Below are 25,905 nucleotides of genomic sequence, written 5' to 3'. Positions count from 1 at the left end.
CCTCCCGAGCGAGCCGAGGCTCTTCTGCAGGCGCTGGGCACTCTGAAGGCGGAAGGAGTGGTGGTCCCTGTTCCTCTTCAGCAACAGAGCCACGGTTTTTACTCCAATTTGTTTGTGGTCCCAAAGAAGGACGGGTCTTTCCGCCCGGTCCTGGACCTGAAACTGCTCAACAAACACGTAAAAACCCGACGGTTCAGGATGGAATCCCTCCGCTCCGTCATCGCCTCAATGTCCCAAGGAGATTTCCTTGCATCGATCGATATCAAAGATGCTTATCTCCACGTACCGATTGCTCCAGAGCACCAGCGCTTCTTGCGCTTCGCCATAGGAAACGAACACCTGCAATTTGTGGCACTGCCGTTCGGCCTGTCAACAGCCCCACGGGTTTTTACCAAGGTGATGGCTACTGTAGTAGCGCTCCTACACTCGCAGGGTCACTCGGTGATTCCGTATTTGGACGATCTGCTGATCAAGGCACCCTTTCAAGAGGCATGCCAACGCAGCCTCGACGCTACCCTGGAGACTCTCCAGGGTTTCGGGTGGATCATCAATTTTCCAAAGTCAAATCTGACACCGGCCCAATCGCTGACATATCTTGGCATGGAGTTTCATACCCTCTCAGCGATAGTGAAGCTTCCGCTGATCAAGCAGCAGTCACTACAGAAAGGGGTACAATCTCTCCTTCAAGGCCAGTCACACCCCTTGAGGCGCCTCATGCACTTCCTGGGGAAGATGGTGGCAGCAATGGAGGCAGTCCCTTTCGCGCAGTTTCACCTGCGTCCCCTTCAATGGGACATCTTACGCAAATGGGACAGGAAGCCGACGTCCCTCGACAGGACCGTCTCCCTCTCTCAGGCGACCAAAGCTTCCCTTCGGTGGTGGCTCCTTCCCACTTCATTATCGAAGGGGAAATCCTTCCTACCCCCATCCTGGGAAGTAGTCACGACGGACGCGAGTCTGTCAGGGTGGGGAGCGGTTTTTCTCCACCACAGGGCTCAGGGTACGTGGACCCAGCAAGAGTCCTCGCTTCAGATCAATGTTCTGGAAATACGGGCAGTGTATCTTGCCCTGAAAGCGTTCCAGCAGTGGTTGAAGGGCAAGCAGATCCGAATTCAGTCGGACAACTCCACAGCGGTGGCATACATCAACCACCAAGGCGGCACACGCAGCCGGCAAGCCTTCCAGGAAGTTCAGCGGATTTTGATGTGGGTGGAAGCCACGGCCTCCACCATATCCGCAGTTCACATCCCAGGCGTGGAAAACTGGGAAGCAGATTATCTCAGTCGCCAGGGCATGGACGCAGGGGAATGGTCCCTTCACCCGGACGTGTTCCAGGAGATCTGTTGCCGCTGGGGGGTGCCGGACGTCGACCTCATGGCGTCCCGGCACAACAACAAGGTACCGGCGTTCATGGCACGGTCTCAAGATCCCAGAGCTCTGGCGGCAGACGCCTTAGTTCAGGATTGGTCGCAGTTTCAGCTCCCTTATGTGTTTCCTCCGCTGGCACTGTTGCCCAGAGTGTTACGCAAGATCAGGGCCGACTGCCGCCGCGTCATCCTCGTCGCTCCAGACTGGCCGAGGCGGTCGTGGTACCCGGATCTGTGGCATCTCACGGTCGGCCAACCGTGGGCACTACCAGACCGACCAGACTTGCGATCTCAAGGGCCGTTTTTCCATCTGAATTCTGCGGCCCTCAACCTGACTGTGTGGCCATTGAGTCCTGGATCCTAGCGTCTTCAGGGTTATCTCAAGACGTCATTGCCACTATGAGACAAGCTAGGAAACCAACGTCCGCTAAAATCTACCACAGGACGTGGAAAATGTTCCTGTCGTGGTGTTCTGCTCAGGGTATTTCTCCCTGGCCTTTTGCCTTGCCCACTTTTCTGTCCTTCCTTCAATCTGGACTGGAAAAGGGTTTGTCGCTCGGCTCTCTTAAGGGACAAGTCTCAGCGCTCTGTGTTTTTCCAGAAGCGCCTAGCCAGACTTCCACAGGTACGCACGTTCCTGCAGGGGGTTTGTCACATCGTCCCTCCTTACAAGCGGCCGTTAGAACCCTGGGATCTGAACAGGGTGCTGCTGGTTCTTCAGAAACCACCATTCGAGCCAATGAGGGATATTCCTCTCTCACGCCTTTCGCAGAAGGTGGTTTTTCTAGTAGCAGTCACTTCACTTCGGAGAGTGTCTGAGCTAGCAGCGCTGTCATGCAAAACCCCTTTCCTGGTGTTTCACCAGGACAAGGTGGTTCTACGTCCGGTTCCGGAATTTCTCCCTAAGGTGGTATCCCCCTTTCATCTCAATCAGGATATCTCCTTACCTTCTTTTTGTCCTCATCCAGTTCACCAATGTGAAAAGGATTTGCACTTGTTAGATCTGGTGATAGCACTCAGAATCTACATTTCTCGTACGGCGCCCCTGCGCCGCTCGGATGCACTCTTTGTCCTTGTCGCTGGCCAGCGTAAAGGGTCACAGGCTTCCAAATCAACCCTGGCTCTGTGGATCAAGGAGCCAATTATCGAAGCTTACCGTTCGGCTGGGCTTCCGGTTCCCTCAGGGCTGAAGGCCCATTCTACCAGAGCCGTGGGCGCGTCCTGGGCTTTGAGGCACCAGGCTACGGCTCAGCAGGTGTGTCAGGCGGCTACCTGGTCGAGTCTGCACACTTTCACGAAGCACTATCAAGTGCATACCTATGCTTCGGCGGATGCCAGCCTAGGTAGACGAGTCCTTCAGGCGGCGGTTGCCCACCTGTAGGAAGAGGCCGTTTTACGGCTCTCTTACGAGGTATTATTTTACCCACCCAGGGACTGCTTTTGGACGTCCCAATTGTCTGGGTCTCCCAATAGAGCGACAAAGAAGAAGGGAATTTTGTTTACTTACCGTAAATTCCTTTTCTTCTAGCTCTAATTGGGAGACCCAGCACCCGCCCCTGTTTTTTTGTGTACACATGTTGTTCATGTTGAATGGTTTCAGTTCTCCGATATTCCTTCGGATTGTAGTTACTTTAAACCAGTTTATAATTCTTTTTCCTCCTTCTTGCTTTTGCACCAAAACTGAGGAGCCCGTGGGAGCACGGGGGGTGTATAGGCAGAAGGGGAGGGGCTTAACACTTTTAAGTGTAGTACTTTGTGCGGCCTCCGGAGGCATAGCCTATACAACCCAATTGTCTGGGTCTCCCAATTAGAGCTAGAAGAAAAGGAATTTACGGTAAGTAAACAAAATTCCCTTCTTTGCGCTCGTTATCGTATGATCGGTGTAGGGTCTGACATTTCCATAATTTTACAGCAGCGACGGTACGATGTTGTTCCTCATTCCAGCAGGCAGCACACATCGCTGTGTGTGAAGCCGCAGGAACGAGGAACATCACCTTACTTGCGTCCCGGCTGCAATGCGGAAGGAAGAAGGTGGGCGGGATGTTTACGTCCCGCTCATCTCCGCCCCTCCGCTTCTATTGGCCGCCTGCCGTGTGACGCCGCACGACCCGCCCCCTTAGGAAGGAGGCGGGTCACCGGCCAGAGCGACGTCGCAGGGCAGGTAAGTGCATGTGAAGCTGCCGTAGCGATAATGTTCGCTACGGCAGCAGTCACAAGATATCGCTGCTGCGACGGGGGCGGGGACTATCGCGCTCGACATCGCAGCATCGGCTTGTGATGTCGTAGTGTGCAAAGTACCCCTTAGTCTCTCACATACTTGTAGACTATCCACCATTAACGGTCTGTCTCCAATCCCAGCACAACACCCACACTCCTAGTTAGCCCAGCTTCCTGTTGTTAGGCCTGCAAGACTCGGAGTGGAGTTTTCGGAGAGACACTTCCCACCCAGGCTCTTTTACTTGCTCCTAAACCTGGGATCCAAAATCCAGTCAAAATAAAAGATATCAGTAACCTATTGTTACTTGTGCACTTTCCTCCGGTACTTACACCACCAAGGCCAGCCACCACGGCGAGACACACACACACACACACACACACACACACACACACACACACACACACACACACACACACACACACACACACACACACACATACACATACACATACACATACACATACACATACATATACATATACATATATACACACACACACACACATATACATACACACACACATATACACACATACTTGCCGCCCCCCACGTCAGCAGTCGGGCTACTCTGATCCGGATCCGCAGTGGCTCAACGGATTTCCGGACCCGGGGGTCGCGCGGACACTCAAATAAAAGGGGACGTATATGTACGGGGATTGCCGTAGATACTTTGTGACACCACCCACGGTGTGTGGTAATATGGAGTACCACCGCTGCTGTTAGGGAGCACCCGGGGATGATGGCATGGCAGCTGGATGTTAACCCCTCCGTGGGTAGGGGTGGATGCCCCGAGGCTCAGTGTCCAGGACACGGGGAGTGATGTAAGCCGGTGGTGGCACGCCGGACTGGGGAATATTGGTGTACTCACTGTTGAATATTTGCACACAAATCTGTCGGTAAACCAAGGTGTCAGTGGCCGGCTGCTGCGTTCGTGTGTACTCTGGTCCCACACTGGTGTACCGATGTCCCTTCCTCCGGCACTCTGTAATTTTCCTCAATTCTGGACAACTCAGTATGGAACGGGGAAGTCCGCTCCCGGTATGTTCCGGTTGGGAGATGTGCCCGCGAAAACTGACCCTTGGGATCTCAGTGGGTGTTTGCGGATACCCTACCCCCCCGCGGTGGGCTGCCGTTTCACTCTATCTGGACTAACACTTCTAAAGCAATGTCTGGAACCTTGCTCCCGGCCTGGTGAATTAGAGAAGGGGCTTGCAACCGTCTTCTAACTAGGGTCCAGGTACCCCGCCTGTGCACGGTTTCTGGACCATATCTCCGCTGTCAGTACCGGCGGGCTCCAACCCTGTCCCGGTCCACTTTGGATTTCCCGCGACCGGACTCCCGTCGCCTTTGAAAACTGTCCACTGCTTGCCACCTAGCCATTAGACCAGGGCCACTACTCTGTCTACTCTTCACTAGGCTCAGCTTTCCTCGGACAGTCTGTCACTGTCACACCTCTCCACTTGACTTCCAAACTAAAAACTCCAAACTGACTTGTTCCCGCCCCTGGATCCTCAAGACCCCTAGGTGGGCGCTCCCAATCCGCCTAGTCCTGCCCACTGGTGTGTCCTTCCTACCCTGGTGGCGGTGGCTAGGATTTTGTGGCTGATGGGACCTGGTGTGGGAAGGTGTTGTGTGGGGTGTACGTTTTCTGTGACCACCTGGCGGCGCCATTATATATGTATAATATGTGTGTGTGTAAGTAAAATAAATATGCCAAATTAACTTTTCATTTTTTCCTCTTTTAGTACCAAGTGGGCCAGCTCTACTCGGTAGCAGAAGCCAGTAAGAATGAAACAGGAGGAGGCGAAGGTGTGGAAGTTCTTGTAAATGAGCCTTATGAGAAGGATGGGGAAAAAGGACAATACACACACAAGATTTACCATTTACAAAGGTACTTTTATTTTTGATATATAGATAGATATAGATAGAGAGAGAGAGAGATATATATATATTTATTTATTTTACTTGCTGGGTAGAGTCAAAGATCCTTCAAGATTATACAAATGTACATAATTCCTTTCAGCAGCTGATCCCCATTCGCATCAGTACAGCTGGGCAGTAAAACTAGTTTCCATTCCAGTTGTGTTATGGCTTCTAAACATGTTGGATTAAAGTTGTCCAAACCCACCGATATTGGAAGGAACGACCCACAGTCTGTGTATAGGGGTTTACCGATTCTTTCCCTTCAGATGATGATCGGGAAGAGAAGGATCTGGCCTGCCGACTTTCAGTGATGGATCATTTTGTAATCTGAGAGATAAGCCGCTGCTAGAAGAGACTGATGGCGACTCTCACAACTTGGCCAAGCCGAGTGTATGGAGAGTTGGGCGATATGGCTGTCTGCCAAACAAAGAGTTGGCCAACTGCTGTAAAATATATATTATAATTATGGGCTCTTATCCTGTAAAACCACTTTAAGGCTATGTGCCCACGGGGACAGTGTCCTGCGGATATATCCGCAAGACATTCTGCAGGTGCTCCCAGGAAACAGCACCACAACTTTTGTCTGTTTCCATGCTGCGGAATGTCGTGCGGATATGGTGCGGGCATTCTGCATTGAGGATACAGTACCATGGCTTCGGCACTGCATCCTCAATGCAGAACAAGTGCTGCAGTGATCGGGTGTTCATACATACCTCCATCATGCAGCACCTCGCTTTCCGGCAGCCAGGTCACTCTCTCAGCGTCTGCAGAAGAAGGTGGGCGGGCCTGAACTAGCTCCGGCTGTCACATGACCGGAGCTCGTGCAGGCTCCGCCCACCTCTTCCTTCCTGACCTGGATTCACCGCGCTCCTGTACACCGGACGGAGAAAGTGACACCGGTGATGCAGGTAAGTATATGGGACCCTGGGGAGAAATCCGCAACAATAATTGACATGCTGCAGATTTTTCCACACGGAAATCCGCACGATTTCCGCTGCGGAAAAATCCGCAGCGTGGGCACAGCATTTCCCAAATGGCATATAAATGGCTGGGGAGTAGCTGTGCTGCAGATTTCTGGAAAATCTGCGGCTTTTCCGCGAGAAATCTGCGGCAAAATCCGTGCATTTTCCGCAGCGTGGGCACATAGCCTAAAGATCACTTGTCGTCACAGACAGCTCACAAACCTCTGCCATTGCATTACACCGGATGGTTATATGTTTGTAAATATATCCTGGTTTGAAATGTCCATTGTCACATATAGTTTATTAAGTAATTTACACCATCTGGGAAAAGTATGTTGGGGTGTCCTATTCTCCTCCCCAGTCATTTAGTCCTGGCATGATTGCTATTTCACACGCTGAGCTGCATAATTACAAGCCAGATCCAGCAGCATTTTGTGCGTGCATAGAGGAAGCCGGGGGGCTTGTATGGCGCACATTACTGCTCATGTGCTGGATGCCCATGAAGCTGTGGGACGTCAGTAATACCTGGAGGAATTGGGGGACACGTTGACGTCTTGGCAATGCTTTGTTGGCAGTGTTGGAGTTGTATATGTTACCCAATAAATTGTGCATTTTATTATTAGGTGCTAATAATATATATAGATAGATATACACATACCCACTGTCTTTTGTGGCATATTAGATATCCTGCTCAATGATACATTTTCTAAGTTCTTGTTTGATTCTTTGTGTTTATGAAGTGAGACTTTCTTGCAGTCGGAGTCTACAGAACTAAACTGTGTGTCTTGTCTACAGCAAAGTCCCTACATTTGTAAGGATGCTGGCGCCTGAAGGAGCTCTAAATATGCACGAGAAGGCCTGGAATGCCTACCCCTACTGCAGGACCGGTGAGTATGGAGACTCTCGTATCCTGTACTGTGTGGTTCCGCTGTTTGTTAGTCTGCAGAGCGGCCTCCACTTGTGACATTGTTACCTTATCTGCTTCTCACTTGCTCTGGTCTTCGGCATGAATAATGCAGGTCATTCTGACAAGCCTCTTGTTACCCTATCTGGGGGAAGGCATGACCGCCAGAGAGATGCGAAGTTGGCAGCAGTTTTTGGTGTTTGTCTCCTGAGGATATCTCCTTGCATATTGGTATCCCCTGACCTATTCACTTCAACATGGAACGGTTTGCCTTGCAACTCTTGGAATTTTGAGCTGAGGACAATCCTGTTTACGGTGTTTGTATCTATGGCTGCCTGTATACCCACGGGCACATAGTAGGGCTATGTGCGCACTTACCGGATTTTGCCGCGGATTTTTCGCGGATTTGCTGCATGTTTCGCTGCAGAAAATGTTCATAACATCTCTGCAGTGAATCACCAGCAAATCCTATGGAGAGAAAAAATCCTGTGCGCACTGGGCGGAATTTGACAGCTGCATGTTTTGCTGCGGGAATCCCGCAGCAAAAACAAGTGCATGTCACTTTTCCGCACATCGCTGCGGGATTTCCCTCCATTGACTCAATGTTAATCATGAAATCCCGCAGGGAATAACGCAGGCAGCAAATTCTGTGCGGTTCACTGCGTTTTCCTGCGTTATTCCCTGCGGTATTTTGCGGTTTACCTCCGGTAATGTACATCACTTGCTTGCGGTTTTGCAGGGAAGTGATGTCATTACAGGAAGAGGAAGCCGTGCAGAGTAACACACACAGATCACACACACACAGACATCACAGACATAGATCACATAGACACAGACACATAGAACACACATAGAAAGAAAACAGAAATATAGGAAAAAAAGAACGTGGGCTCCGCTGCATATTCACCGTCCAGCCGAGGTAAGCACACAGCGGCGGCCCGGTATTCTCAGGCTGGGGAGGGAGAGGGGCAGGGGTAATGTCCCCCGCCTCACTCCCCCTCCGGCAGCCGAGAATATCAGCCGCAGCTGCCCCGGCACTGTCGCATGCAATATGCGGCAGCACCGGCGTGTCCTCGGCTCTTCTTGCCACCGTGTAGCAGTGGTGGCAAGGTAATACAAGGGGTTAATGGTGATGGGGGACCACCGCCATTAACCCCAGGCTTGATCATGGCCGCGTCTATGTGACAGCTGACATGATCAACCCGTAAGTAAAGTGAAAAAAACAGACACAGAAAAATCCTTTATTTTAAATAAAACCAACAAGCCTCGTTCACCATTTTATTAACCCCCCCCAAACAAAGCTCCGGCGTAATCCACAGCTCCGACTCCAGCGTCCTGCACTGCTGACATCCAGCCGCGACTGTCACAGACACAGGCTGAATGCAGCAGACAGCAGAGGTAATTACCGGTCATTTCCCACGGCCGGTAATGTGAACTCACTGCCGACCGTGGGAAATGCAGCGATCTGTCCTCTATCTATCTATCTATCTATCTATCCCTCTGTCTGTCTGTCTATCTATCTATCCCTCTATCTATTCTTCTGTCTATCTACTATCTCAGAATTAAATGACTTTTTTTTTTTCTTCAATGTGCTTTATTGCATTGAATGCAATAAAGCACATCCCAACCCGCACGCGGCAATACCGCGAATAATACCGCGGTAAAACCGCGGCAAACCGCATGCGGTTTTCGGGTGCGGTTTCCCGCGGTTTTTTACCGCGGGTGCGGTAATCTTTGAGAGCATGCGGAAATTACACAAGGAAATTTCATTTCCCAGTGCGCACAGAGCCTAATGTCTGTTTGCTTAATCAAACATCATGTTGATGATGCAAACAGGTAGTAAAGAACGTGATTTTTTGCCAATTCTATTACTAGGTAATACTGCTGGGTGCGATTCCAGTAATAGATATCAAAGTGGTTGTCCTGAAAAAAAACTAAGTAAATTCTCTGTTGTTCAAGCCCCCTCATACCTTCTGCATAGCTCCATTGGTTGCTCAGTGCTCCTGTGGACCACTGTGCTTCTGTATGGCATATTGTTAAAGGGAGTCTGTAAGCAGGTTTTTGCTATGTTATCTGAAAGCGGCATCATGTAGAGACTGATACCTTGATCTCAGTGATGTCACTTGCTGCGCTGCGTGCTGTTGTTTCAATAAAATGTGTTTTATCAGCAGAAGATTATCAATACAAGACACACACACACACACACACACACACACACACACACACACACACACACACACACACACACATATTACCAACATTCTGTAAATATACTGTGCACACATGAAGCTGTCAATCACTGGTATGGCCAGGGTTATACACAGCTCAACATTCAGGGCATTCTTGATCTACAGAAGCGAAAAATTGTGATTGTATCAAAATGACAGCATACATGCCAGTAAATGACACATCGCTGGAATCAGGATCTGAGCATCATGCTGCTTTCAGATGAGGTATCAAAAACCTGGTGGCAGATTCCCTCTAACGCCTTCATAACCTTTTGGGGTACCCATACATCATTGTTGGAAAAGTGTACCCGACCTATGATGTATGGTATGATATCATGCCGATTGTGTGGGGCACAGGATTGTGTCCACGCAGGAGCTCAGCTTATGTGACAGCTGGACCCTGGCTCTCACAGGCAGGAGGTGGTGCCTGCACAGGTCCTGGCTTTTTCACCCCCTAAATACCACAATTCATATCAATCACTACAATTAGGAGGCTTGGCGAGGAAAGGAGCGCCTTCTCCTGTACGAATCGCATCCCTAAGGTCGTCATAACGATCTCCGGGTCAGCCAGCTATACAAGCCTGTTAGACCATGCCTGGAGCATGGTCTAAGAGGCTTCTATCATTGCATGACTGATGGATATAATATATTGCAAGGCCTGCATTTTTCCTGCCAAGAGATGCAGAAATGGTGCAAAAAGTTTTGCAACCAAATACTCAACGTGCGCACATACCCCAATGGTCTATTCCTGGGAAATCTGCTCTCAGCTAGCATTCCTTCACTCCCGAGCCGTATGTGCCAAAATAGTAGTTTTCCACCACATATGTGGTATCAGTGTAGTCAGGAGAATTTGCACAACAAATTGAATCGTCCATTTTTTCCTGTTACCCTTCCGTAAAGGAACAGTTTGAGGCTAAAGTAACATTTTTGTGGGGGAAAAATGTGATATTTTTTTATTTTTTATTTTTTTTTTATATTTTTATGGCTCAATGTTATAAAATTCTGTGAGGCACCTGTTCTCAGCACACCTCTAGATAAATTCCTTGAGAGGTGTAGTTTCCAAAATGAGGTCACATGTGGGGGTTTACTTTCCACTGTTTAGGCGCAGCAAGGGCTCTCCAAATGCAACATGGCGTCCGCTATCTATTCCAGCCAATTTTGAGTTCCACAATTCAAATGGCGCTCCTTCCTTTATGACCTCTGCCATGCATCCAAACAGTTGATTTCAGCCACATGTGGGGTATCTGAGTACTTGGGAGAAATTTCACAACAAATTGTATGGTCCATTTTCTCCTGTTACCCTTGTGAAAGCGTAAAAAGTGCAGGACCAAAGCAGTATTTTTGTGGGTTAAAGGAAAAGTTGCATTTGTTTTCTTCCACATTGCTTTCATTCCTGTGATGTACCTAAAGCGTCAAATCTTTTAGGTTTATTTATTTTTATCAGTGTGAGAGGTGCAATTTTTAGAATTGGTGTCCCTTTTGGGTATGTTCTGTCACATAGGCCCCTCAAAGTCACTTCAAATGTTATGTGGTCCCTAAAAAAAAAATGGTTCTGTAAATTTTGTTGGAAAAATTAGTAATTGTGCTAAATTTTAACCCTTCTAATTTCCTAAAAAAAAACAAAACAAAATTGTTTCAGAAATGGTGCTGATGTAACGTAGACATGTGGGAAATGTTGTTTTGTGTGACATATCGTATTTTTTGGATTATAAGACGCACTTTTCCTCCAAAAAATGTGGGCGGGAAATGAGGGGTGTATCTTTAAAATCCGAATGTAGCTTACCAGTGGGTGGTGGAGAGGGGTCACAGGAGGCAGGGGCAATGCTGTGTGGCTCTGTACGGCGGGCAGCACTGCTCTGCACAGTCGCTGGCGACTGCTCTTTGCAGTTCTGTGTGGTGCGATGGCGCTATGTACCACGATGCTGCTCTCTGCGGTGGGTGGTGAGGTACAGGCCATTCTGACGAAAACGGCGGTGAGGACTTCAAATAATGGCGCCCGGAGTCCACGCATTTGCAGATGGAGCTCTCGACTCAAGATCTCATCTGCGCACGCGTCGCCTCCAGGCGCCATTTCTTTGAAGCCTGCACCGCTGACATCTTCAGATTAGCCTGTGCCTCACTGCACGGGGCATAGCTTGCATGGGGCAGCCCCAGCACAGCGGTAAGACACCACCAGATTAGAAAACAGAACCCATATTTTTAGTTATTTTATTATTTTTCCTCTAAATTTGGGGTGCGTCTTATAAAATGAAAAATACGGTAACTCTCAAAATAAAAATGAAAAGTTTGATAATTTGTGAAATTTTCCCCAAATTTCCCATATTTTCATAAAAAATAAATGCAAAGAATATATAATCCTAAATTTACCACTATCTTAAAGCACAATATGTCATAAAACATTCTTCAAATCACTGGGATCCATTGAAGCGTTCCCAAGTTATAACCTCAAAGTGACACTGATCAGAATTGTAAAATTTGTCCTGGTCATGAAGATGAAAACCAGGCTGGGGATGGAGTGTTTCTAGAGAGCAATGTTTCTAGAGAATAATGGAACATGCCACATTTTTTTTAAGGAACTGTGGGGCCCATAGAAGCCTTTGTGCTGTGTTAGGCTAAGTTCACATTTCCGTTGCATGTGACTGATACAAAACGTCGCTTGACGCATGCGACTGATGCACTGTTCAACGCTGTACAACGGATGACAAAGAACAGAATTCTTTGTCGGATTCCGTTGTGTGCGGGGGGCGGAGTTCAGGGGGGGGGGGGGACGAGCGGGGCCGTGGCACTGAGGACGTCAGTGCCGCAGGAACTGCAGGACAGGTGTGTGTGTGTGTGTGTGTGTGTGTGTGTGTGTGTGTGTGTGTGTGTGTGTGTGTGTGTGTATACACATGCTGAATGCGGGAGGGGGCGGGGCCAGGCGCAGAGGATGTCAGTGGAAGTGCTGCGGTCTGCATGGCTGGGGACAGGTGAGTGTGAGTGTATGTGTGAGTGTATGTGTGAGTGTGTGTGCACATGCGGAGTGCGGGAGCGGGCGGAGCCGAGCGGGGGGCGGGGCCAGACGAGGGTGTCAGTGGCAGTGCTTGTCTGCAGGGCTGGGGACAGGTGTGTGTGTGTGTGTGTGTACATGTGCGGAGTGCGGGAGGGGGCGGGGCCGAGCGGGGAAGTGTCGGCCTCCCTGCACACGTAACCAGCCTAAATATCGGGTAACAGCAAAGCACCCGATGTTTACCTTGGTTACCCGATATTTACCTTGGTTACGGGCCTACACCGCTTAGCGCTGGCTCCTTGCACCGTAACCAGGGTAAATATCGGGTAACCAACCAAAGCTGGTGACGTGTGCAGGGAGCCAGAGAGCATGCGCAGCGAAATCCGGCGGATCTCGCTGCTCAAAAAACGTTACATGCTGCGTTCCTCCCGCCCGGCGGTCAGTCGTTCCACGACTGATCAGTCGGGCGGAGGGTGCAACGCAGCATCATCAGTCACAATCCGCTGCTCATACAAGTCTATGGGAGCAGCGGAATCCGCTAAACGGATTCCGTTGTTTACAAGAGCAGCGGATTGTGACTGATACATTTTAGCGGAAATGTGAACTTAGCCTTAGGCTAGGTTCACATTTCCATTGTTTTAAATCCGTCAGGTCCGTCAGCAACGGATCAGTCGTTTTTAAGTTGTCAACTGATGCAACGGATGTGTTTTTCACAGGATTCCTTTCACAGGAATCCTGTGAAAAAACTGATCTGTTGCATCCGCTGTGCGTCCGTTTTTTTGACGGATCAGTTATGATCCGTTTGTGTTTGGGACAGCCCAGTGGGTGTGCCAAAACTGCTGGGCATGCTCAGTAGAGCATGACTGAATCCAGCGCTGGATTCCGTCGTAAGACGGATTACGACGGAATCCAGCACCATAGACATACATTACAAGCATGACGGACTGCGGCGGATTCCTGCGTAGTGCGTCAATTTTGACGGCCAGAAAAACGTTACATTCTGCGTTGCTCCCCGCCCAGCGGTCTGTCAAAAAACGACGGACCGCGACGCAGCGGACGCAACGCAAGGTCATCAGTCGCAATCCGCCACTAATACAAGTCTGTGGGACACAACGGAATCCGCTAAACGGATTCCGTTGTTTACCATAGCAGCGGATTAAGACTGATACATTTTAGCGGAAATGTGAACGTAGCCTTAGAGGTCCAAAAGGAGCTGTAATATCTTGTGCTTCATTGGATAAACAGCATTACATATGATGGCTTGTATAGGAAACCTTTGATGACATATCATATACTAACCCTTTTTACTCTTTTTCTTTCCATGTCTTATCGAGCAGTAATTACAGTAAGTACATTATTTTCCTAGCATACCATATTACTATAGTGAAACATTACCAGCTTTGTGACATCTAGTGATGGGCGAGCAGTAGGTGCTCAGTACTCGTAGTGATGAGTGATCCATACAATGATCGAGTGCTCATTGGAGTAGAAGTCAATGAGCATTTCCGGGAGAGGGAGGCCGGGTTTTGTTTGTTTTTTTTGTACACCCTACATCCGAAAACGTTTTGTTTTTACTCCCAGTGAGACTGTTAGGCTATGTGCCCACGGGAGCTTGCTCCTGCGGATTTTGCTGCGGAAACCTGCGGATTTATCTGGATTTTCCAGATAAATCCACAGGTTTCAGAAAGTAGACACTCCCAATGTTATCCTATGGGACATGGGGAGTGTCTGTGTCCACGCTGCGGAATGTGCGGCTGTGGAATATGCTGCGGATGTCACACAGCCGCACATAACTACATGTCAATTATTCCTGCAGATTTACCTGCGGAAATTCCGGCCCTCCACTATGGAGATAAAGGCCGCGAGTTCCGCAGGTGAGTTGCATGAATATCCACAGGTTTACCGCAACAATTCCGCTGGAATCCCGCGGCTATGTATAGCTGCGGATGCCGGGGAGGTGCTGAGGGAAACCTGCGGCCGTACCCGCGGATATATCCGAAGGTACGAGCTCCCGTGGGCACATAGCCTAAGTGGCTTCTCCCTGGGGTTCCTGCTCATATCATTCAGTCAAGCGAACCTGTGCTTTGTATTTGATGTTTTACAATGACCTATCCAAGCACCCCGATGCTTGATCGAGTTCCGAGCAGTGTCAAGCATGCTCGCTCACCATTAGTGACTGCAAATTAGTTAGGCTGCTTTCACACATCAGTTTTTTGGCATCAGACACGATCCGGCGAAAAAACTGATGCAACGGATCCGGCGAAAAAACGGATCAGTTGCATCAGTTTTTTCCATCAGTTCCTTCAGTTTTTTGACAGATCCGTTGATACTGAGCATGCTCAGTTAAAAAAAAACGGCCTTATCCGTTTTTTGACGCATTACGCCGGCATCCATAGGCTTCCATTATAAAAAAAAACACCATATGGCGCCGGATCCAGCGCAATACGGTTTTTCGACGGAGACAAAAAACGTTCCCCTCAGCGTTCCATCTGGCTGCTGGACAAGCAAATTTTGCCAGATCCGGCGAAAGGAACGCAAGGCCATCCGGCGCTAATTGAAGTCTGTGGGGGGAAAAAGCAGATCCAATGGCAACAGACGCCGCATCCATTTTTTCAGGTTTTTGCCGGATTGTGCCTTATGGCAGAAAACTGATGTGTGAAAGCAGCCTTAGAGAACACATACCTCTAATGTGTTTGACAGTTGTCCAGTGGACGGGATGGTCAGATACTTGGGCGTCACTGTCATCTGGTTTTCATCTGAGATACAGAGGAATTCAAATGAAGTCTATCCCTCCCCCTTCGCGTCCCCCATCCCCTTTTGGCCTACCCTTTCTTCCCTTCCTCTTTCCCTTCATTTTTCTTTCAACAACGTTTTTATGAATGCATTTATATACTTCAATTACCCCCTCCCCTGTTATTGTAAACCCCTTAAAATTTAATAAAAGTATACAAATGAAGTCTATCTCATCATATAAGAATTTCAAAGCCATTATTGGATACAAAACTGGCCGTCATCATCACATTTCTGTCTCTCCTGATACCCCCTGCATCACTATACACAGAATAGGGCCCCGGTGCGGCTTCCCGGGTGTCACCAGTGGCCGGTCCGCCCCCGCAGAGCGCTCGCCTGTGTATGGGGAGAAGCTGGAATCCTCCTGCTACCGCTCATCTCCTACTGAACCGAAGGATCGGGCATATTGTAACCCACTTCATCAGTGTGACCCCCCCACCCCTAATCATATTAGTCTGGTCCCTTTTGATATCTGCACAATCTGCGGATACACCTCTATGTATGGCCAGCTGTGACATCTGCATCCAGCACTCTGATCCACGTGGGTGACTTTTTTTAGTTTTGCTGTCATCAGACAGGATTGTGGCCTTCTGTAGCTGGTATTTGACGCTCTGCAGATTCCGCTGTGCCCGCGCTCTGCCAGCTCTAATACACAATGCCATCAGCTGTTTATGTAGGGAGTCCAGAACACTGGGCTTTTTTTTAAAGCGAGAAAAGGGCGTCTCTCCAGCGGCCGTTTTGCTGGTGGCTCATTGGGGAATGTGTCTGTATTAATAGCTTTTACAGCTCCCTTTAATTATCCCCATGAATTGCTGTCTGCACTATTAACAATCAATTACTTGGGGCCTGTACTTCCACCACACCAGAGATTGTAACGTTATAAAGAGGAGTAAATATCTGCTATTCACTGAAACGAGGGCTATTAAATATACATTGCTCTTGCCAATGAATGAGTCTAATAACCCTTTGCTCCCGCTGCTTGTCCTCCCGGTCAGGATGCGTTCATTACACACTCCCGGGCAGCGTTTAATATTTTACTAGTAAATCTTAAGTAGCTAATAATCTTATTGTTAAGGAGTATTCTGCTATTTTTAGAGATGACGGACACTCAGGGTTTGTGCTTACTTTACAGAATGAATACATGAAGGACGACTTTTTGATTAAGATTGAGACGTGGCACAAGCCAGATCTGGGCACTCTAGACAATGTAAGTGGTGATCACGGAGCCTTTCCATTACTGTCCGCAGTGCCATGGGATCAACCAGTACTGGATGCACGGTCAACCTCACAGCCTGCAGTTATGTATTTGTTAAATTTATGGGGGAATCTATTTTCCAGGCAACTCTAGCATATTTATGCTTCTAGCCATTGTATATAATGACCTTATTCGGGATACGGGGGACTAGAAGCAAGAGAGATGATTGTATGATCTTATGAAATACTTCTTGAACCCCTGACAAACCCCCTTCTTATTTTTCTTAGTTTTCAAAAAGTGGGCCAAGTCACAATGACTTTCCTGACTCCCCTCGTGACCACTGCAGCCGATCACTGACTTCCGCAGTGTAGGCCAGTAGTTGACATGTGGATAGTTGGGGATATCACATTGCAGCATAGTAAATAAGGATAAGCACTGCATCAAAGATGTGACCAGTGGTAGCCCGCTGATGCAAATTATTGATTGCAGTGTTCAAAGGATTTTCTTAAAGGGAACCTGTCACCAGATTTAGCGACTATAAGCTGCGGCCACCACCACTGAGCTCTTGTATGCAACATTCCAGAATACTGTATATAAGAGCCCAGGCCGCTGTGTAGAACGTAAATGACACTTTTATAATACTCACCTGAGGGGCGGTCTGGTTCGATGGGTGTCTCTGTCCTCTGGTCTGGGGCCTCCTCTCCACGGCGATCACTGTCCTTCTTCTGAGATCCGTGTGCATGACGTGTCCTACGTCTTGCACACTAGCCAGCATTGAGGTCCTGCGTAGGCACAATTTGATCTGCCCTGCTCAAGGCAGGTCAAAGTATTGTAGTGCGCATGCTCAGTCAGTCTGTATCCTTTCCTCGCGCCTGCGCGTTACAGTACTTTGATCTGCCCTTCGTGGAGTACATCAAAGTGCACCTACTCTGGAAGCGCAATATCGGTCTGTGGGGATGACATAGATGTGTCATCCACACTGGGCTGGGTAGAAGGAGGACGGAGATTGCAGCAGAGAGGAGGCGCTGGACCGGAGAGCAGCGATGCCCATGGACCGAACCACCCCTAGGTGAGTATTATAAAAGTGTTTTTTTTACGTTCTACAGCGTGGCCTGGGCTCTTATATACACTATTCTAACATGCTGTGTATAAGAGCCCACTGGTGGTGGCCGCTGCTTATAGTCGCCAAATCTGGTGACCGATTCCCTTTAACATTAGTAATCTATTTACAATTGTCTAGCAGCATGTCCCAGCATGTGGCTTGCTTACAAATCCTTTCAATAGAGCACTGATCTAAAGCTTACTGGATCACTGATGGGCACGATCCGGTCAGCTTTCCTGTCCCTGAGTTCTTCTGATCCAGCATTGCAGAGCTCACAGTTCGGACTAACAGCACAACTGTGCCGCTGCTTCAAATTGTCACTCTTCAGGAAGGTATTGTCCCCCGGCAGACTGGAGGCAGTGGAGTGGTGCGCTCCTGAAGAGCGCAGGTGAGAATAAGGGGGGCTTTACACGTTGCGACATCACTTCCGAAATATCGTCGGGGTCACGTCGTTAGTGACGCACATCCGGCGCCAGTAGCGACATCGCAACGTGTAAATCCTAGTTGCGACGCTAAACGATCGCAAAAGCGTCGTAAATTGGTGATCTGTGTAGCATCGTTCATTTTCATAATGTCGGGTTGATTGCAGGTACGATGTTGTTTGTTGTTCCTGCAGCTCAAAACATCGCTGTGTGTAAACCCGCAGGAGCGACAAACATCACCTTACCTGCGTCCCGACGGCAATGCGGAAGAAAGAAGGTGGGCGGGATGTTATGTCCCACTCATCTCCGCCCCTCCGCTTGTATTGGCCGGCCGATTAGTGACGCCGAACGCACCTCCCCCTTGAAGAAGGGATAGTTCGGCGGTCACAGCGACGTCGCCGAGCAGGTATGTGCGTGTGACACTGCCGTAGCAATAATGTTCGCTACGGCAGCAATCACCACATATCGCATGGGCGACGGGGGCGGGTGCTATCGCGCTGGACATCGCTAGCAATTGCTAGCGATGTCGCAACGTGTAAAGCCCGCCTAACCCTTTAATGACTTTTTTATCTTCATTCAGTCTGATCATCTCTAATACCATTGTTAAGCATTTCTTCTGACCTGTAAGACAGCAGGTAGCCACTGGCGTCACCATCATAGGTAGTATATGGTCCCAGCTAAGAAAGGTTTAATGGTGACTACACTGCCATTTCAAAGAATAGGCCAGATTTGTATGTGCTTCCTGGAGATATCCCATAAGTTCTTGCAATTAGGATGCACATTTAAAGGTAAATCATATGTTTAATGATTGTGCTCATGTTATATTGGGTAAGGACTATATTATTGGGTTAAACAATCAAAAAATATTTCCAACCTACTCTGTTCATGACTTATCATTTTGTTGCAGGTACATAAATTAGAACCGGATGTCTGGAAGAATGTGGAGGTTGTGCAGATTGATATTGCAGATAGGAGTCAGGTCCTTTCTAAGGTTGGTTCCAGAACTCCACTAATGTCTAGAGATGACCAAGCATCTTATATTTAATTGTTCTATATATTTTACTAACACAATAGTAGTAGTTCCTTTTAAATGTCGAAGAAAAAAGTTTTTTGTTTTATTTTTAATTAGAATAGAGGACACATTCAGCTGATGGCCATGTATCATGTCACATTCACTTTAGCTGCTGCGATGAAATGATGCTGTATTTAGTTGCCGCATCAAAATGTTTACACCAGCGAACATGTAAAACATTTTGAAACGTAGTTTTTTTTTTTTTTTTTTTTTTTTTTTTTTTATATTTCTTATAAAAGTCATGGGTCCTTCGGACCTGCAGGGGTATTTTGTGGATAAAAAAATTGGTGAAAGAGGGTGCTTTTTGTCTTTTATTTCAAATATAGGATTTTTGGGGTGTTTGTGTTTATTTACTTTCACTTACAGATTTTTTATGGGGTGTCTCAGACGCCTGTCATCACTAATTTAGGACTTAGCGGCAGCTATGTACTGCTATTAACTCTCTTTATTACCCCAATTGCCACCGCACCAGGGAAACGGGAAGAGACGGGTGCAGCACCAGATTTGACGCATCTGATGGATGCGCCACTTTTAGGGCAGCTGCGAACTATTATTGTTAGGCTGGAAAGGGCCAAATAACCATGGCCCTTCCCACCCTAATATCATCAGCCCCCAGTGTCTGCTGCACTTTGGCTGATTTTTGAAAAATGGGAGGGACCCCACGTCATATTTTCTTCTATTTTTTTTCAAATCTAAAAAAAAAAAATTGTGGGATCCCCTTCATTTTTCATAACCAGCCAAGGTGCAGCAGACAGCTGAGGTTTGCAGCCTGAAGCTGCTGCTGTTCCTCTGCTGGATATAAAAAATGAGTGGGACTCCACGTCCTTTTTTTTTTTTTTTTTTTTTTTTATCAAAAAATAATTTGAAAAAACAGCAGGCCAAGCTAGGGATCACTCTATCTATTCTGTTCTTTCTAATTATCTATTCTATATGTTCTTTCTTTTTCGCTCTATTGGGAGACCCAGACAATTGGGTGTATAGGCTATGCCTCCGGAGGCCGCACAAAGTACTACACTTAAAAGTGTTAGGCCCCTCCCCTTCTGCCAATACACCCCCCGTGCTCCCACGGGCTGCTCAGTTTTTGCTTTGTGCGAAGGAGGTCAGTTGGACCAACAATGTCCTCACGGGGTATCTCATACATCCCAGACGGAGGGTTCGGACTTAGAACCTAGCCCCAGATCGTCTAAGCGAGCCCGCTTAGAATTTCCCTCGACATCATATTGTTTAGGGTCTCAGCGGGGGGATTCTCTGGTTGATGATGCGGAAACAGCTGATCAGGATTCTGATCCTGGGAGCGCTCTCAATCTTAATTCTCCAGACGGGGACGCCATAGTGAATGATCTTATTGCATCCATTCATCAGTTGCTGGATATTCTTCCCTCAGCCCCTCCGGCGGAGGAGTCTGATTCTCAGCAGGAGAAATTTCGCTTCAGGTTCCCCAAGCGTACACAGAGTATGTTTCTAGACCACTCTGATTTCAGAGAGGCAATCCAGAATCACCATGCTTGTCCGGATAAGCGTTTCTCTAAGCGCCTTAAGGATACACGTTATCTTTTTCCCCCGGAAGTGGTTAAAGGTTGGATTCAATGTCCCAAAGTGGGTCCTCCAATCTCCAGACTGGCGGCTAGATCCATACTTGCAGTGGAAGATGGGGCCTCGCTTAAAGATGCCACTGACAGGCAGATGGAGCTCTGGATGAAATCCATCTATGAAGCTATCGGAGCTTCTTTTGCCCCAGCATTCGCAGCCGTATGGGCGCTACAAGCTATATCAGCAGGTCAAGCGAAAATTGAAGCGGCCGCGCCACAAGTGGCTTCCATTACCTCCCAGACCTCGGCAATTGCGTCTTACGCTATGAATGCTGTCCTGGACTCTGTGACCGCCAATTCGGTAGTAGTCCGCAGGGCCTTGTGGCTACGGGAGTGGAAGGCAGATTCCGCTTCCAAAAAAGCGTTTAACCGGTTTGCCAATTTCTGGCGACAGGCTCTTTGGCGAGCGCCTGGATGAAATCATCAATCAATCCAAGGGAAAGGATACATCCTTACCCCAGCCCAAGCAGAACCTCTCCCAACAGAGGAGAGGGCAGTCGAGGTTTCGGTCCTTTCGGGGCGCGGGCAGGTCCCAATTCTCCTCGTCCAAAAGGTCTCAGAAAGAACAAAGGAACTCTGATGCATGGCGGTCTAAGTCACGTCCTAAAAAGGCCATTGGGAGCACCGCTAACAAAGCGGCTGCCTCATGACTTCTACCTCCTCTAGTAGCATCCTCGGTCGGTGGCAGGCTCTCCCGCTTTTGCGACACCTGGCTGCCACAAATAAAAGACCGCTGGGTGAGAGACATTCTGTCTCACGGTTACAAGATAGAGTTCATCTCTCGTCCCCCGACTCGATTCTTCAGGTCTTCTCCGCCTCCCGAGAGAGCCGAGGCTCTTCTGCAGGCGCTGGGCACTCTGAAGGCAGAAGGAGTGGTGGTCCCTGTTCCTCTTCATCAACAGGGCCACGGTTTTTACTCCAACTTGTTTGTGGTCCCAAAGAAGGACGGGTCTTTCCGTCCTGTCCTAGATCTGAAACTTCTCAACAAACACGTAAAGACCAGGCGGTTCCGGATGGAATCCCTTCGCTCCGTCATCGCCTCAATGTCCCAAGGAGCTTTCCTTGCATCGATCGATATCAAAGATGCTTATCTCCACGTTCCGATTGCCCCAGAGCACCAGCGCTTCTTGCGCTTCGCCATAGGAAACGAACACCTGCAGTTCGTGGCACTGCCATTCGGCCTGGCAACAGCCCCACGGGTTTTCACCAAGGTTATGGCTACTGTAGTAGCGGTCCTCCATTCTCAGGGTCACTCGGTGATCCCGTACTTGGACGATCTGTTGATCAAGGCACCCTCTCAAGAGGCATGCCAACACAGCCTCGACGCTACCCTGGAGACTCTCCAGAGTTTCGGGTGGATCATCAATTTTCCAAAGTCAAATCTGACACCGGCCCAATCGCTCACATACCTTGGCATGGAGTTTCATACCTCTCAGCGATAGTGAAGCTTCCGCTGATCAAGCAGCGGTCACTACAGACAGGGGTACAATCTCTCCTTCAAGGCCAGTCACACCCCTTGAGGCGCCTCATGCACTTCCTGGGGAAGATGGTGGCAGCAATGGAAGCAGTCCCTTTCGCGCAGTTTCACCTGCGTCCTCTTCAATGGGACATCCTACGCAAATGGGACAGGAAGCCGACGTCCCTCGACAGGACCGTCTCCCTCTCTCAGGCGACCAAAGCTTCCCTTCGGTGGTGGCTTCTTCCCACTTCATTGTCGAAGGGGAAATCCTTCCTACCCCCATCCTGGGAAGTAGTCACGACGGACGCAAGTCTGTCAGGGTGGGGAGCGGTTTTTTCTCCACCACAGGACTCGGGGTACGTGGACCCGGCAAGAGTCCTCGCTTCAGATCAATGTTCTGGAAATTCGGGCAGTGTATCTTGCCCTGAAAGCGTTCCAGCAGTGGCTGGAAGGCAAGCAGATCCGAATTCAGTCGGACAATTCTACAGCGGTGGCATACATCAACCACCAAGGCGGCACACGCAGTCGACAAGCCTTCCAGGAAGTCCGGCGGATTTTGATGTGGGTGGAAGCCACGGCCTCCACCATATCCGCAGTTCACATCCCAGGCGTGGAAAACTGGGAAGCAGATTATCTCAGTCGCCAGGGCATGGACGCAGGGGAATGGTCCCTTCACCCGGACGTGTTTCAAGAGATCTGTTGCCGCTGGGGGGTGCCGGACGTCGACCTCATGGCGTCCCGACACAACAACAAGGTACCAACGTTCATGGCACGGTCTCAAGATCCCAGAGCTCTGGCGGCAGACGCCTTAGTTCAGGATTGGTCGCAGTTTCAGCTCCCTTATGTGTTTCCTCCGCTGGCACTGTTGCCCAGAGTGTTACGCAAGATCAGGGCCGACTGCCGCCGCGCCATCCTCGTCGCTCCAGACTGGCCGAGGAGGTCGTGCTACCCGGATCTGTGGCATCTCACGGTCGGCCAACCGTGGGCACTACCAGACCGACCAGACTTGCTGTCTCAAGGGCCGTTTTTCCATCTGAATTCTGCGGCCCTCAACCTGACTGTGTGGCCATTGAGTCCTGGATCCTAGCGTCTTCAGGGTTATCTCAAGAAGTCATTGCCACTATGAGACAGGCTAGGAAACCAACATCCGCCAAGATTTATCACAGGACGTGGAAAATTTTCCTGTCATGGTGCTCTGCTCAGGGTTTTTCTCCCTGGCCATTTGCATTACCTACTTTTCTGTCCTTCCTTCAATCTGGACGGGAAAAGGGTTTGTCGCTCGGTTCCCTTAAGGGACAAGTTTCAGCGCTCTGTGTTTTTCCAGAAGCGCCTAGCTAGACTTCCACAGGTACGCACGTTCCTGCAGGGAGTTTGTCACATCGTCCCACCTTACAAGCGGCCGTTAGAACCCTGGGATCTAAACAGGGTGCTGATGGTTCTTCAGAAACCACCATTCGAGCCAATGAGAGATATTTCTCTCTCACGCCTTTCGCAGAAAGTGGTTTTTCTAGTAGCAGTCACTTCACTTCGGAGAGTGTCTGAGCTAGCAGCGTTGTCGTGCAAAGCCCCTTTTCTGGTTTTTCACCAGGACAAGGTGGTTCTACGTCCGGTTCCGGAGTTTCTCCCTAAGGTGGTATCCCCCTTTCGTCTCAATCAGGATATTTCCTTACCCTCTATTTATCCTCATCCAGTTCACCAATGTGAAAAGGATTTGCACTTGTTAGATCTGGTGAGAGCACTCAGACTCTACATTTCTCGTACGGCGCCCCTGCGCCGCTCGGATGCACTCTTTGTCCTTGTCGCTGGCCAGCGTAAAGGGTCACAGGCTTCCAAATCAACCCTGGCTCGGTGGATCAAGGAGCCAATTATCGAAGCTTACCGTTCGGCTGGGCTTCCGGTTCCCTCAGGGCTGAAGGCCCATTCTACCAGAGCCGTGGGAGCGTCCTGGGCTTTGAGGCACCAGGCTGCGGCTCAACAGGTGTGTCAGGCGGCTACCTGGTCGAGCCTGCACACTTTCACGAAGCACTATCAGGTGCATACCTATGCTGCGGCGGATGCCAGCCTAGGTGGACGAGTCCTTCAGGCGGCGGTTGCCCACCTGTAGGAAAGGGCTGTTTTACGGCTCTCTTACGAGGTATTATTTTACCCACCCAGGGACTGCTTTTGGACGTCCCAATTGTCTGGGTCTCCCAATAGAGCGAAAAAGAAGAAGGGAATTTTGTTTACTTACCGTAAATTCCTTTTCTTCTAGCTCTAATTGGGAGACCCATCACCCGCCCCTGTTTTTTTGTGTACACATGTTGTTCATGTTGAATGGTTTCAGTTCTCCGAGTTTCCTTCGGATTGAAGTTAAACCAGTTTATAATTATTTTTTCCTCCTTCTTGCTTTTGCACCAAAACTGAGCAGCCCGTGGGAGCACGGGGGGTGTATTGGCAGAAGGGGAGGGGCCTAACACTTTTAAGTGTAGTACTTTGTGCGGCCTCCGGAGGCATAGCCTATACACCCAATTGTCTGGGTCTCCCAATTAGAGCTAGAAGAAAAGGAATTTACGGTAAGTAAACAAAATTCCCTTCTTCTCTCTATTCTATATGTTCTTTCTATTTTTTCTATCTATTCTAGCTTTTTATCAATTATCCTATCATATTTTGTTTCTCCTTTAAAAAATGTATTAATAAAAACACACCGAAACGCAGCAAAAACACACTCGTTTTTTAATGTTTTTCCGGCCAGAGGTGCGTTTTTCTGCCAGAGGATGTGTTTTTGGCTGGCGAGACAAAACTGCAGTGTGCGCACATAGCCTAAGGCTATGTGCGCACGTTGCGTACAAGCCCTGCAGAAATTTCTGCAGCGATCTGAAGAGCACATGTGCGCTTTAGATCGCTGCAAAAATGTCCGTAGTGAGCGCCGATTCCATGCGCTCTGCCTGCAGCTCCTGCCATAGACAGAGTAGGAGCTGCCAGCAAAGCGCAGGAAAGAAGTGACATGTCACTTCTTTTTGCGCAGCGCTTCGGCAGTAGCCGAAGCGCTGCGCTCTTAAACGCCACGTGCGCACGGCCCCTGCACAGTCTCCATAGACTGTGCAGGGGACGCAGGACGCATGCAGTTACGCTGCGCTACAAAGCGCAGCGTAACTGCATGTTTTTACGCAACGTGCGCACATAGCCTTAGAGTGGTTCTCCACTACTCGGACAACCCTGTCTCAATCAGCATGTTTCCCTCAAGTAAAATAATGACACCTATACTCTCCTCCCGTGCCAGTGTTGGTCCAATGGGATTGGCACAGGTTCTCTCAAGGATAGGATGACATTGCCCTAATGGATTGAACAACAACAATCAGAGTCTGCTCCACTCTCCCCTCCTTCGGACAAATCGGACATCCGAAGGGGAGAGAGGGCAACCTGAGTTCACACTTTCTACACACAATTTCGTTTGGAGGGGACAATGAAGTGACTGCTCATTGGCTGCATTATGTCACATGCAAGTGTCGCCAGCATCGGAGGTGATCTTAGTATTAATATTTTATTTGGGGTAAACGCACTGATTGAGAAGGGGTTTTCCAAGTATTTGACAGCCTAATTAATCCGTCATGATCTTTACATAGTCCAGTACCATTGCGCTGGCCTCTCAATGGTAGCCATTTTGCAGGGGTTTTTTTTGCATTGCTCCTGACGGGGCTATTAGAGAAAC

The 25,905-nt window shown here is 49.0% G+C and overlaps 1 protein-coding gene across 1 annotated transcript in view; it reads left to right on the top strand.

The window, feature by feature from the left end:
• Positions 1-25,905, top strand: part of PITPNA (phosphatidylinositol transfer protein alpha) — a 114,058-nt gene that overhangs the window by 48,565 nt on the left and 39,588 nt on the right. The window contains exons 3-7 of the mRNA XM_075335328.1: positions 5,331-5,476; positions 7,266-7,357; positions 13,926-13,933; positions 16,511-16,585; positions 19,005-19,088. Of these exons, the coding sequence (XP_075191443.1) occupies positions 5,331-5,476; positions 7,266-7,357; positions 13,926-13,933; positions 16,511-16,585; positions 19,005-19,088 (405 nt within the window). The remainder of the gene's footprint in view (positions 1-5,330; positions 5,477-7,265; positions 7,358-13,925; positions 13,934-16,510; positions 16,586-19,004; positions 19,089-25,905) is intronic.

Source organism: Anomaloglossus baeobatrachus, chromosome 2 (genome assembly GCF_048569485.1).
Source record: "Anomaloglossus baeobatrachus isolate aAnoBae1 chromosome 2, aAnoBae1.hap1, whole genome shotgun sequence".
NCBI classification, from domain to species: Eukaryota; Metazoa; Chordata; class Amphibia; order Anura; family Aromobatidae; genus Anomaloglossus; species Anomaloglossus baeobatrachus.
This window is presented reverse-complemented; position numbering and strand designations above follow the sequence as displayed.